Source organism: Alosa alosa, chromosome 5 (genome assembly GCF_017589495.1).
Source record: "Alosa alosa isolate M-15738 ecotype Scorff River chromosome 5, AALO_Geno_1.1, whole genome shotgun sequence".
NCBI lineage: Eukaryota > Metazoa > Chordata > Actinopteri > Clupeiformes > Clupeidae > Alosa > Alosa alosa.
In genome coordinates, this window is record NC_063193.1 from 16382989 (window position 1) to 16397511 (window position 14523).

The 14523-nt window shown below is 43.7% G+C and overlaps 1 protein-coding gene across 1 annotated transcript in view; it reads right to left on the reverse strand.

The window, feature by feature from the left end:
- Positions 1-14523, reverse strand: part of cacna1ba (calcium channel, voltage-dependent, N type, alpha 1B subunit, a) — a 99352-nt gene that overhangs the window by 59042 nt on the left and 25787 nt on the right. The window contains exons 4-7 of the mRNA XM_048242785.1: positions 12646-12737; positions 12270-12422; positions 11447-11634; positions 3365-3468 (exon numbers count right to left, since the gene is read on the reverse strand). Of these exons, the coding sequence (XP_048098742.1) occupies positions 3365-3468; positions 11447-11634; positions 12270-12422; positions 12646-12737 (537 nt within the window). The remainder of the gene's footprint in view (positions 1-3364; positions 3469-11446; positions 11635-12269; positions 12423-12645; positions 12738-14523) is intronic.

Here is a 14523-nt window from a genome sequence, read left to right on the forward strand (position 1 = left end):
CAGATCCGGTATAAACACTTACACCCCAAAAAAAAAAAAAATCTCCCATTTTTGGAAAGCTATTACACACACACACTGGCATAAAAACAAACCACCAGTTTACAGCATAGACTGAAGACGGAGAAAAACAAAAGAAACAAACTGTACCTGGTCAACTGTGAAATCTACAGACCTGTATCACCATGCAAAAGGTTCCCTTTCCCTGTATCACCATGCAAAGGTTCCCTTTCCCTGTATCACCATGCAAAAGGTTCCCTTTCCCTGTATCACATAAAATCTGACTCTAAGAGGCACTTAATAGACTGGCCTCTTTAAATGTGTACCGGTAATAGGCAATATGAATGGCTGAATCATAAAAGCATTGATGTCTGTAGCCACTTGCTCTCCACTTTTAAACTGATTGGGAAAGTGTGTGTGTGTGTTTTGTGTGTGTGTGTGTAATGCAAAATGCAGGGCGCAGTATTAATATTCAGAGTGTCAGAGTGAGTGAGCCACTCCGTCTGTAATGAGAGTTTCTGGCGTATTACACAGGGCATGTACACACGCTGCTCCGGTCCACAGAGATAACGTGTGCTCACATACACACCCATAGATGTGCAGTCCAGCCCACAACATGGTCACTCTGTGTCTGCCATACTCAGTCTTACTTACACACGCACGCACGCACGCACGCACGCACGCACGCACGCACGCACGCACGCACGCATCCAGCAGCATAACAGACACATCCACAGCTATCTGGTCACATCTCACTTCATGCAAATACGGCAGCAGCCCAGCGACGCCTCAGAGGACCAGGCTTTCACCTTGAGCATAAAACCGTAGCGAAATGAGCCCATTTCACACCGAGCAACCACGAGGAGGCTGCTAAACTTCTCCACAAAGGGCAAACGGAGAAGAGAAGCCTGAGACTCACACTTCCGTACAACTCACACTGATAAGAGCCCATTCTAGACACAGAGGGGTGGGGGCACGCTAGAATCAAGCACAGATGGGTGGCAAGAGAAGACATTTCTGGGGCATCACAGAAGACAGCGTATGCTCAGTAAGCTTAGTAGAGCACATATCTGGTGAAATGACTCATAAGGAACACTTCAGAGCAGGTTTGCATTTTTGCAAACTAAGCAAAAACTGTGCACTAAAAAGCTAAAAGGTTTTTCCATGGCAGCATTAATTAAGAAGAAAGTCAATAGAGGGGGTCTGAGCGCTTTGATGAGACTGGGATGATGCAATATAGCTTTGGGGATGATGGGATGGAAGGAGAGTGGGCAGCCATTTAAAACAGTCTGCGGTTGAGAATAAAGTACTGAAGGAGAAATTTTGGATTACTAACATTTTTATGTATTAGAAGTGATTATTAATAATTTTACATGTATTAGAAGTGAATAGTAATCTACATTTATTACATAGAAGTGATTAACATTTAATTTTCTTATATTCTTTGTATGCTTTCTATACATTCAATACTGTGCATCAACTTTGCTTTGTCTGTCATTTGTTCTCTCCATGTCATGATTTTCTAATAAAGGTCATGCGACCCCTTTTGTCACGAGTTAAGGGTATTCTGCCTTAGGCAGTAATATTAACAATATCCCGACAGGAACTAGACTATGGCAAGAGAATGCTGAAGGATGTATATGTATTGTATTGACCAATTATCTACTTACTTGGAGTAGCCCCATGACTTGCGTATGGCGCATGGATCCCATGCTATGTCCAAGAAGTGTATACAGTATGTATTGTTGTATTTCTGTATGTATGAGGATTTTTGGAAACGACCATTGTACTCATGTGATTTGTATGACCAATGTAATTAACATGTATAAGATGGGGCTTCGCCCTAGAGAACTTTGAGTTGTGTTACTGGAACATGCTGTTGCTAGTGACCTGCTCCCGGTATCGTGAATAAACCTGCAGTGGTTCCTCACACCTGAGTGTTGACTGGATATTTTTGACCACAGTACTTTAAAGGCTAGGCTAGCGCCACAGGTGGGCAAATTGATAACCAATAGCTCAATGAGACTGAAACCTCAAATCAGTGCAATAACATCAGGGCATTTTGGACACATACAGTATGTCAGTGAGCTGGTGGGCAACCACGACATGTGCCCAAAAGATAAACAAAACAGATGACACGAATCTCACACACACAGAAGATGATCTGTCTCAAATAGGTCTCAAACTCAAACCCCTAACCCAGACCGAGCGTGCTGGTCAAAAAGCAGTCCAGTTCACGTAAAATACAGGCTGTAGTGGACAGGGGAAGGAGCAACAGGGGCCTCATGCTACACTGACACCAGAGAGAGAGAGAGAGAGAGAGAGAGAGAGAGAGAGAAGAGAGAGAGAGAGAGAGAGAGAGAAAGGAAGAGAGAAAGGAAGCCATTTGGTAGAATAGCAGCGAGAATTAGATTTGCCTTCCCAGAAGTAATAAATAAAGCGCCCAGTCGCTGCCACACTACACCGCACAGCACTCATCAAGCCGCCTTCCATTAGGCCCTGAGTGTGTGTGTATGTGTGTGTGTGAGTGTGCATTAATCTGTATATGTGTATATGCAGATTCAAGGCTGCTTTATCCAAAAGTATTTCAGAAAGAGAGAAAGAGAGAGAGAGAAGAGTGCAGAAGAGACAGGGAGAGAGCCAGACAGAGAGAGTGTGTGTGTGTGCCTTTCCCTGAAGAGGGAGGCCAGTGTGTCTACGCCTCTCGGCCAAATAACCATTGACAGAGAAAATCTAATTCCAACATACTATACAGCACAATGGCAAAATAATGCTCCACAATCCAATTAAGTGTCCAGAACACATGGCCTGCTGCCCAGCACCACACTGCTGCCTTACAGTACCACAATGGATGCAAGGGCAACCTGTACAATGAACGCTATTTTTGGACCGTTGTCCATTAAAACACACTGCTGTTGAAGGTTAAGCAGCAGGAGCTTAACTAAACTCTAAAGACCACTCAGCATTGTTTGGGATAATAGCAAATCAATATGGGCCTTCCTAAACAATATGGGTCTGGGAATGTATTCATTCTATAAGAATTGAATACATTATTTCTGCATATGTTCCTCTCAACAATTTTTCTCCTCTAAATCTTATCAAGCAACAAGCCTTTGCGCTCTTCAAAAATAAATTCAGGAGTTGCTAACAAAAAAACAAATGATGGATCCTTTCACAAAAGTTCTGCGTGTTCCATGCAAGGTCACAAAGCGGACGTCTTCGTTGGCCCAAAAGGAGACCCAAAGTTGGCGACAGTGCGGTGGAGAAATAAGGGCACCAATGTGTGTCCTCAATGAGCCTCCACGGGCCACCAGAGATCACGCCAGGGAGCGGATTAGGAGGTCATGTCGTCTGGGACAGCACTTACCCCGACAGTACGCCCAGAACCAGGTTGAGCATGAAGAAGGAGCCGATGATGATGAGGGGGATGAAGTAGAGCCAGTTCCAGGTGTTCCCTGAGGCATCATTGGCCTGCAGACAAACAGAGAGAGAAAGAGAGAGGGGGGGGGGGCACATCTATGTCATTATGCACTGTTTGTGTGGTACTATGCATAATACTTCATACTTTAAGAAAAAAATCACAATTAAAATTCAAATGTTGCACATCAAGGCAATTGTTTCCGAGTATTATGACACTTATAAATGTTTGGAGGCTTGCAAGTTTGGAAGAGGGCGTTTTTCACATCACAAATCACATCTTGAGTTGCTCACAATCAATGAACAGACTGAGCATTTGTTTTTTCACTGTATTCTACGATGGAGATGTTTAATGTGATCCCTTCTAACAACTACATCTTCAGGTGGGTGTCTCCGCCCGAGCTCCCCTCCAACACTGACGGATGGCGGCCTCTTAGGTGGGAGCCCTGCCAACAAAAAAAAACCCTCCAACAGCAAACAGTTCACTGCTCCAGAAACTGGTACAGTGAACACCATTTCCAGATTCCCCATTTCATATTGCCTTTAAAGCCTGCACTCTGTGAGCATTTGACTCTATTAGGGGAATCACGGCAGTAAATGTCGGCGTAATGCGCAACGACCACAGGAATTTATAAGGCGTGCAAAACTTTAGGAGGGGCCAGCAGATTTTTTCTGTGACCGCCTTGGCGTGCCTCTGTACATCGCGTGTAATTGCAAGGGGGACCTGGGGATTGCGGATTCAGCAGACACAATCACATACAAATGGGCACTTTGCACACCTCCAGCACCCCTTTCAACCAGCCACAGATGGTTCTAGAACAGCCAATGCAAACAATGAACTGCCTCATCCTCCACTCCATGTCTCTACAGATCTGTCTATGCATGTGTGTCCATGTAGTTATTTCAAAATTGTGTTCTTTTCCCTTAGTGGCAACGAGAACTGGGAGAGCTGTGTGTGGTAGACTGTTAATTCTCCTGCCATTTCCCCTTCCACAAAAATCAATTGCGATGTGTCAACCACTAAGACTTCACTCACAAAATATGTTCTGTGAATATTTCCCATTTACAGAGAGATTCCCCGACAGAGCTTATTGTCACAGAGAATTAAAAGGTGAGGTTCTCCCACAGACGCAGAAGATGACAGTTTGAGTCTATCCATTGAAGTTAATCTTGAAAAATAACTGCCAGGAAAACTTCACACACACAAACATCAAGCTCAGGGACTACACCAGTCTAAATATATCTGTTTTCTGCCACAGTTTCTGCAGTCTAGACGGCAAGAGTCACCATGGAATTCCTGACCAGAAGAAGAAATCTGAACATTTAAAAATAGCAAAAACACCCCCTTGGCACAGTCAACTGTAATTCATTTTCCTCCGCAGAGAGTAGAGTAGCATACTTGACATCACAAATGTCAAGTATCATTTAGGAAGAAAAGTGTAGCAGCAGGATGCACGGGTGCTGATGGTCCACACCATCTCTTACACATGAAATGATGGTTGTGTACAACAGCAAAAAGTACAGGCGCGTTGTTGCTATTGTTTTTTTGTTTTTCTTATTCAGTCCTCTCCGAAGGAGAAGTAGGAGACCTGCTGGGGATTGCGTCTTTAGCTAAAGCTGAGCACAAAATGCCCCTGTCTCTGAGCACCTAAAAAAGAAAAATCAATGAGCCCATTTGGAAATAAAGTCCACGAAACTCTATACTCTGTGAACTGCTATTTGGAAAGAGTTTAAACACTTATAAGAGATGTCTCTTGCACTCACATGGCTACTCACTTCGTAGAATCAATCTTACTCGCTTAGGCATGTTCAGCAAAGAATTATGTTCAAGTAAGATCATTTGCTGTTCAGTGATAGAAATGCTGATTTCAATATTACTCCATTGCATCTTTAAATCTTTAAGATTGCTTGTTTTTGCATGTACTCATTATTATTTATAGGGTGGATTCACTTATAGATGGATGATGAATTATACATGGGCCAACGCTTGGTGAAGCCAACTGCTGACAGAGAGAACCACTTCCATATTACATGACCCCCAGAATAGCCGCTAGATATGCTCACCAAGACACTCTGATACAATATCTCACCAGAGTCTTGAACCAGTGTAATGCCATAGGAGGTTTTGAGAATTCTGTCTGTTGCACACAGCTGTTTCAATTTCATCTTAATTCATCTTCATCTTGACCATCAGTAAATAAAAACTCCTATGGATGACACTTTTGTTTTTCCCTTCTTTGGGTCTCCTGCTGCTTTGACTCTACTTGTTGTTTATAGATACACCAAAGCAAAAATGATTCAGCTAACAAAGCAATGGACAATCCTCTCCACCTGCAACACCCCATGTCCACCCCCCCACCACACACACACACACACCCTAAAACATTCACAAACACCTACCCAGCCTCCATTTTCCAAGGAGCCAAATCGAAGCGGCACTCTCGTGTCCTGCCTAACTGGATTACCTCCTTGAAAGCTGAGGCCTGGCACGCAGCAGGCAACATCCATCCCCCTCCAACACCCCCTCCCCCAATCCTCCATTACATCCCCATGGCCTGCCCTGCTCGCTCTCTCCCACCCCTACCCCCTACCCCCTGCCCTGCTCGCCCTCTCCCACCCCTACCCCCTGCCCCTGCTGTCCGGCAGCGCCTGCAATCATCCCTCTTCATCACAGACCCCAGGGAGCTTGCTGGCCAGCCTGCCCGTGAACACTTACAGCCCCTTTTCTCCACTGTCTCAGGGAGGAGAGGGAGACAAAAGATAGGGGGAAAAACAGAAAATAAATAAATAACCACCGGGCATTATCTAATGGCATTCTCTGAGGGGCGAGAATACTGCCATTATAGCAGAATACTGTATGCCATTTCAGCAGAGGGAGTCAGAAAGACACAGGAGATTCAACCAGCGAAAAAAACGCATCGTCATCTGCTAGCTTTTTCAAAGCGCTCAGTGTATGGCGGTACTGAAGTGCTCCAGACTACTGCATCAAAAGAACAAGTAGCAAACATGCAGAGATCTGTCTAAGATAATCACACAATGGAAACATGTCAAAGCATAAGATTTACTCTCCATACATAGCAGTCCAGGCTGAACAGGCAAAGGTAATAATCAGCAATATTTGACACATATGCAAAGCTACATTGATCCTCTGAATATCAACAGCTAAACAGCCATTTCCTCCTAGCACCATGGACAGCGCCCGAGACACCACAGCCGCTGCGCAGTGCACTTGCCACAGGCTGGGCTGCCATCGGTGGTGATATAACATTTCCAGACAGCCCTCGGGCCTCACGGGGACTCCGGCAGAAATCCATCCGTCTTCCCCGTGGGGCTATTTTTAAACATTTAACGAGAGATTGATCAATACAGCAATCAGACTAACAATGCAGGATGCCAGCGAGCTGGGTCACCAAGCTCAGCACAAGCCCTGGCACATTCAGACCGGTGACTCAACAGTTTTCAATGAGCCGTTACAAACTGGCAACCGTTTCCAGGGCAACAGGCCTTGAGCAAAGGGGTCAGTCTAGATTGTAACTCTTCAGATGAATCACTTAAGTGACTTAAGTTACAACATTGGCACTCTTGGGAACTCTTATTTGACTTTCTAATTCAGTGCAAGTTAGTGTCAGTATATGCCCCTAACAAAGCAACAAAGCAACACAAGAGAATACTCCTTTAAAGTACAAAGGCTGGCAGTCAGTGGACCATCAACAACACTGAAACAAAGGTGCATGCACACAAAGTGCCATTCTTCTCAGCCCTGCCATGCTGACATATCCCTGGCCAGCTGACTAATACGTCTATATTTCACTACTGAGGAGCACGCCCGGGATCACTCATACACTACATCAGTGGCAAATGGAAGCTTTCAGACCCATCCAGTCCACTTACAAGAGCCAGCATTCCTGCGGAACGCCTCCCCAACTTTCCCCAGACGCTCTCTGGAGGGGCTCGACATCTGTCAGCATGCAGCAGTAACTGATGACAGTGCCAGGCTCGCAGGGCTAAGGGATGGGTGGGGAGAGAGGGCATCAGAAAAGCATTAGAGGTTCTCCCCAGGGCCCGAGGTCTCCTCCTCCCCCTCTTTCTGATCCCTTACTCCAGCGCAGCCCAGCAGGGCAAGCCATCAATTTAACAGGGCAAACAAGGGTGCAGAACACAGAGGTGGGAGGAACAAAGTTCAAACACATAGTACATGCGCAAATACACACCATAATACACACAAATACGCGCATTCACACGCGCACGCACACGCACACACACACAGTATGTGCAGTTTAATCCCCCTCATGAAAAAAACAGACAATTATACTCTACCATGATTGATTCATATCAGAGTTGCCAGCATTGTCTTGATGGGTGAATGCTAATTAGGTTAATCTGAGGTTGAATTCAATTAACCCGTGGAAACCATCAAAACGGTGCATTGCATAATAACGCTACTGACTGCCAGTAATCCATTACTCTGTGTTCACACCTATTCTGTACACAAAAAAAGGCAGACAGCTGGGCACACTCATGTGTGCCTCACCTCTCCAATGATGAAGATCATAAAAACATGAGTGAGTTTGAAATGTATTTTACATGCACAACTAGAAAAGAGCCCGGGGAAGAAGGTACATGACAGCACTGGCTATTCTACAGTTGGTCAGCTGACTCGTATCTTATTGGTTTTGCCGACATGTTGCTCCCTGAGGTCCCTGGTAGGGCCTTTGTGCTGCCACCCACCCTGAGCCCCTGGTGCCAAAGCGCCACCAGCCTGAGGTGCCAAGCGATTAAAAAAATACACCAAACATCAGGGAAATTATATTTAGATTTCTGGGACAACTCCAGAAGCTTAGCTACAGCACGCAGCAAAAAGTGCAGCGCAGTGCAGGTCCACCTGGAGTGGGACAGAGGAAGGTGAAACATAAATAAAGGAGCAAACGTTCTCTGTGTGTTTCTGTGTCAGTCGCTATGTGGGTGTGAGAACCCCAGTTCCAAGGCTGACATTTAAACGGAGTAACTCTACAGGACTGGGGGATACCGCTGCTGTGAATAACACACATGAGCTTCCACTATGAGATTGTCCATTAGCACAGTGTTTCCACTGAGTAAAGAAGGTGTCAAATCAGCCACTCAAAGAGAATACACACAAGTGCCCTTGCTATATGCACACATACTATACTGATTTTGTTTGGCTTTGTTTCGTCTACAGTTACTTCAACTATCATTCAGAGAGGTAGAAAAGAGTACTAAAGAATACATCTCAGCATAGACAGGTTCTTCATCCATTCTCTCAGGTAAGCAAAAATAGTATAGAAAAGCAAAGACTATTTTGCTATTGCTAGATTTGTTGTCAAATTGAGCAGGTGAGACTAGGGCTGGCAGAGCTGTGTTTACAATCAAGAGCACCACAGCACCACAGACCACACACACACACACACACACACACACACACACACACCGCACGCGCACGCGCACACACACACGCACACACACACACGACACACACACACACACACACACACACACACACACACACGCACACACAGATGCGCGCTAGCATCTTAAAACCCTTAACTCCGATCGCATCTGCACATCTAGGTTAGCCCAATTTCTGAGGCGTCAGGGTTTATCATCAACAGCTGATGGATGAGTGAAGCCTAAAGAAGAACACAGAGGCCGCAATGACGGAAAACAGGATGTGTCAGGATCAGGAACCCCCGCCCCATGCTGTCGATCGTACATTTCAATCAGACGCACGCTTCGCTGAGGATTCCATTAGACCTCTGCTCCACGAGTCACATTACCTGGCTGACAGGAGAGCGGACCAGAGATAGCTTGTGATAAATTGCAGACCTGGCCATAGATAGCCCCCCCCCCCATATACGCCGGGCTGAATTCCGCATTAACGGCTTAATATGACAATGTGATTCATCTTGCTATTCCTGGCCCTGGCAAACATATGAGGAGCATAACCTGGGAAATGGACTCGTGCGAACAAAAAAAAGGAGAGATTATTTGAAATTCTGTAAATAGCCAATAAATGGACTGGTTCCCAAAAACAGAATGAATAATGGGACAAGGAGATGGCCCGTAAACGCTGCTAAATATCCTGTGTAAGCAATATCAGACAAACAACCAAAATCACCTGATCTAACTTACTGGCACAATGCTCCCCTAATGCTGTCCTTTGATATAGAATAATTTCTACAGTATTAGTTATGATGACTAATGTGAGTAACATGAGTCATGCCTATAATGTGAACCAGATTCTGATCATGTCAGTGATCAATCAGTGGTCAGTGCCCCTGCCATTTCACCATTCAACTGGGAACATAATCTGCTGGCCGATCATGCATTGGAAAAAAAAGTTTCAGAAAACTTTTCATAACACAGGAAAGTTTGATTTGCTATTTGAACAACTTTTGATATGGTAGCACAGGTCCACTCTAGCATCAAACTATTACATTTCACTACAAGCCAACAACCACTCTAGCATTCAGAACTTCTCAACTTCCACAAAAAACAAGAAACCCTCTTTATTAGATACTCCATCTTGAGTTACAGGCATATATCATCTAGAGGCCCATGCCTCCAGTGGTTAGAGAAGCCCTGTCCACTTGCTCTCCTGCTCTCCATGAAGGCCGAGTTGGAGGAGACGGGCCCCGCTGGCGTGTGGGCCCTGCAGAGCGGCCTGCCAGAGCTCTGGGGCTGCCACATGGCTCCGAGTCAGCCAGCCAGGCGGTGCTCCTGTAGGTGAAAAGCAGCTTAGCGTGGCGTGGCGTAGGCGTGAGCAGGCAGGGGAGGCTGGATCTCTCTCTCTCTCTCTCTCTCTCTCTCTCTCTCTCTCTCTCTCTCTCTCTCTCTCTCTCTCTCTCTCTCTCAGGCAGGCAGGCTGGCATATGGCTCTCTGGCTCTCTCTCTCTCTCTCTCTCTCTCTCCCAATCACGTTTGGCCCAGGCACAAAAGAGACTGACAACCAGATGCAAAAGAGATGCAAAAGAGCGTACTATCTCCTTCTGGCTAAAGAGTCAGCATTACTCTCTCCACTAATGTTACAGTGTGCTACTGATGAGTTTTAACACAAACAGAAAGAGAGACTACTCCAATGAGGAGTCGATTTTTTGACATTGGCCTTAAAGCCATGGTTTCAAAATGTATTTAAATATCTAAAAACAGTGGATATGTCTAAAATTGCATATGTGTGAGGGGTAATTTACATTTTCATTGTTAGCTGGTGTGCATTGACATCTTCAAATGCAAAAGTTTCAGGGACTCAATGCTTTTGGTAGACTGGACCCATTTAGGTTGGTGAATTCACAGCTAAAAATCCTGCTGCGGTGATTAGGTTACTGATACATTATTAATAACATTGATCCCATGAAGAACACACAGGAAATGAAAGTAAATGGTGCTTCTGAGGCACCAGGATATAACAAACATTTCAAAATCACGTGGCAGCTTAAGAGCTAACCTTTAAAAAATCCACTCAATGTAGAAGAAGTACTTTTTTTTCTTTACTTTAAAAAGTTTTAAAATAAAAATGTCCAATTCATGTTATGTACAACGAGAGAAACTTGCTCAGGATGAGCATCTTGGTAATATTGATTAACTCCATTCCTTTCTAAAGCCTACCAGGGCAACATTTGGACTATTGATGAGAGCACTCGTTATCTCTCAGTGAGCCCACTGAATATTTTATGTAATCACATAATTTGTTTGCGGTATCCAACCACACTCTCTAGGAGCGTTGCTCCTGTGTTTTTAAGATAGTGTTTTCTGAGCTTTGTTTTTATGATTTGATTTGGAATCAATACAGTAAGACCCATGTTCTAGCAGATTAGCAGCTCTGCTGCTCTGCATATTCTATTATGTTCCATCGAACTTCTACAACAAGACATGAGAGGGATTTTCTGACGTGTCTGAGCTTAGCTACACTGTAGCTCAAAACCTATGAAGGATTTTTTGAGTATTTTTCCTTTGAAATCATGCATGCTCTACTGTCCAAGTAAACCAGCAAGACTGAATATGAAATACCAGTACTCACATTATATAAGATATCCACCCAACCCTCCATGGTGATGCACTGGAAGACAGTGAGAATAGCGAACAGGATGTTGTCAAAGTTGGTGATGCCAAAGTTCGGACCGAGCCAGTATTCCTGACACACGGTGCCATTTCCACAGGTCCGAGCAGGAAGTTCGGTTCCACAGGGGAAATCTGCTGCTTGCTCTCCTAAAAGAAGACATGATCGGGACAGTACCATAAATCAACCATAGATGCCTTTTATGAGTTATGGTGCCTGAGTGTTTATTTGAAGTGTTTATTTGTAGGCTAAATGACAAGAGACAAGCTGACATATCTAGGTGAGATGTCTATCATTCGTTTCTCTGATCAATCCTTCCCACACAAATCAACACACATCAATAAATACACAGATAAAGAACTGAGTGTTTAATTAATGTGTGTACTCTCCTAATTTGGGAGTACTTTCTTTTATATACAGTACCAATGATATATAAAAGAAAGTATTCCTAAATTAGGAGAGGTTCTGCCATGCAAAGTCCAGTTTAGTTTAGCATTTATCAGCAACTAAGCCACTTGTTTGTTGATGGAACAGCATGAGAAAATTAACTGGACCCTGTCCTCATATCTATTATAGTACAATAACAATACATAAGAATACTGACATGCACTCATGCATTAACATATAATCTCTCTCTCTCTCTCTCTCACAAACACACATGAGAGAGAGAGAAAGAGAGAGAGAGAGATTACTGAGAAACAGTGTGCGCACATCCCGGCTCCGACCCTCATCACCCAAGATAATGCAATCCAAAGACCTAATGCATTAAGGTGAGAGTGCAGACCTGTATCGATCCTGAAGCATGTGCGGTGGAACTTCCCCATGTAGAAGTCCAGACCGATGATGGCGAACATGAGGATGGCGAAAAACAGAAGAAGCCCGATCTGTAGAAGAGGCACCATGGCTTTCATGATAGATTTCAGAACCACCTGAAGACCTAAAGAAGAAGACACACGGCATTAAACTAGTAGTGCAGAAGGGTGTCACATGTACAGCATTATACCAATAGCAACAGTTGCTTTCCATAGTGTGGTTATATGGAAATCTGGCATAAAATGTTTGCCATACAGCACACATCACACATCACAACATGAGATATAAGTACACTGCATGAATTATCAGCCTCAGATGGAGTCTTATATTAAGTTAACGAAACCTACTTGGAATTCCAGACACAAGCTTGAGCGGTCGAAGCACACGTACTGCTCTGAGTGTCCGCAAATCAAAGTCTGCACCCACAGTGGCAAGAATCCTGTTGGATTAAGAATAACCAGTCAACAACATGCAAAAAAGCAACACATTTAAAGAAGCTAAACAAGTATCCATCGGCTTCTAAAGGGCCTCTAACATACCTGTCAACATTTAGCTTTCCAAAAACGGGAGATTTTTTAGGGGGATGGGGGTCAGTGTTTATACGGATCTGTGTTTGCATATTTAATCGTTTCATACACGTTTGCATTTCGGTCGTTGCTTTTACCTTACCATTACCTTACGCATACCAGTTATGTATCCACCAGCTGCCTGCCTGCAGCCTACTTCCAAAACTCCAAAGCTGTCAGATTTGGTTCCGAGGGCACAAGTTCAGTGTATCAACAACACTCAATAACAGTTTATGTTAATCAATTAAATTCCCAACAATTTCACAACAGCTAGTTCTGGAGTAGGACATTACTCCAGAAAACAGCAGTGTTGACAGGTAGCCTATGCTCTGAAAGACTTTGTTATAATGGTTTATAGTGGGAGACATTCAGTATGGCCTTTCAGGGTGCAACATTATTAAGTCAACTGGGACTTTGAGTAGAACCACTAATTACCAGCAAACACACAACAATTTCTATACCAACACAAACTCAAAGACGTATTCAATGTCCTTGCATCTTGTAATGTACTCACATCATCGCGTAAAATACCGACAAATGTGTCTCACCAGTAAAGTAAATAGTCAAGGATCAGTCTCTTTTATGACAGATCTCAAGGTTAGCAGCATTGCCTCTTTCTCCCCTATAAGTCTCTCTCTCTCTCTCTCTCTCTCTCACTGCTCACTGCTCCCCGAGCGCCGCCATTGAAGCAGGCAGCTCACTGCGCCGGGATTAGTGTGTGCTTCACCTCACTGTGTGTTCACTGTGTGCTGTTTGTGTTTCACTAATTCACCGATTGGGTTAAATGCAGAGACCAAAATTTCCCTCACGGGATCAAAAAAGTATATATACTTATACTTATACTCTCTCTCTCTCATAATAGCAATGACCGGTCTGTTCTTCACAGACTGGGAGGGGAGGGGACAACATTGACCACCACACAATGATTTTCCAGGTTGTACTAAATTGTGCTTAAATCTGGTTAGCATCATAACCACGCTGCACTAATTTGTTAAAAACTGTTGCATTCAAGTTAATTCTGCAAACCTACCACCACAAATAGAATTTAATTCTGTGGGAAACACTGAAGTCACAAAGGGAAACATGTGTTTATGTATTCATCCCTATTTCTCTAGAGCAGTCCCTTATTATCTTTCTTACTCTATTTGTGTAATAACGTGTCACTATGTCACACTAAGTCACTGGGGCAAATCTATCACTGGAGTTCGGGACATTTAAATCACTTGGAACCACATTATTATTTTGGGTCTAAACCTGATTGGATTTGCCTTCATTTATCAGAAATGCTTAGGGGGAGTTCAGAGACATAGACTACAGATACTTTTGTCATGGTAACATTTATTAATAGAGCAGCAAAAGAGTAGAAGAAATAGTCACCAAAAAGTGGAATAAATTAGGATATAGAAATGCACAAAAAATTAACTTTAGTGTTTTAAAAATTCACACTCCATAAACCTACAATAAGATGTCATCTATACTTTCAGCTATACAACTACTGTATATAATGAATAATAACATTAAATAAAAATTGTATATTCAGAACACCATCGGCCATGGCGAATCAAGTTTGGTTGTTAGTCTTAGTGGCAATGGCCAATACCAAAGCTAGTTCAGAACGTCTCTTATACATCTTTTACAAAGAAAATTGAGTTGAGAGTC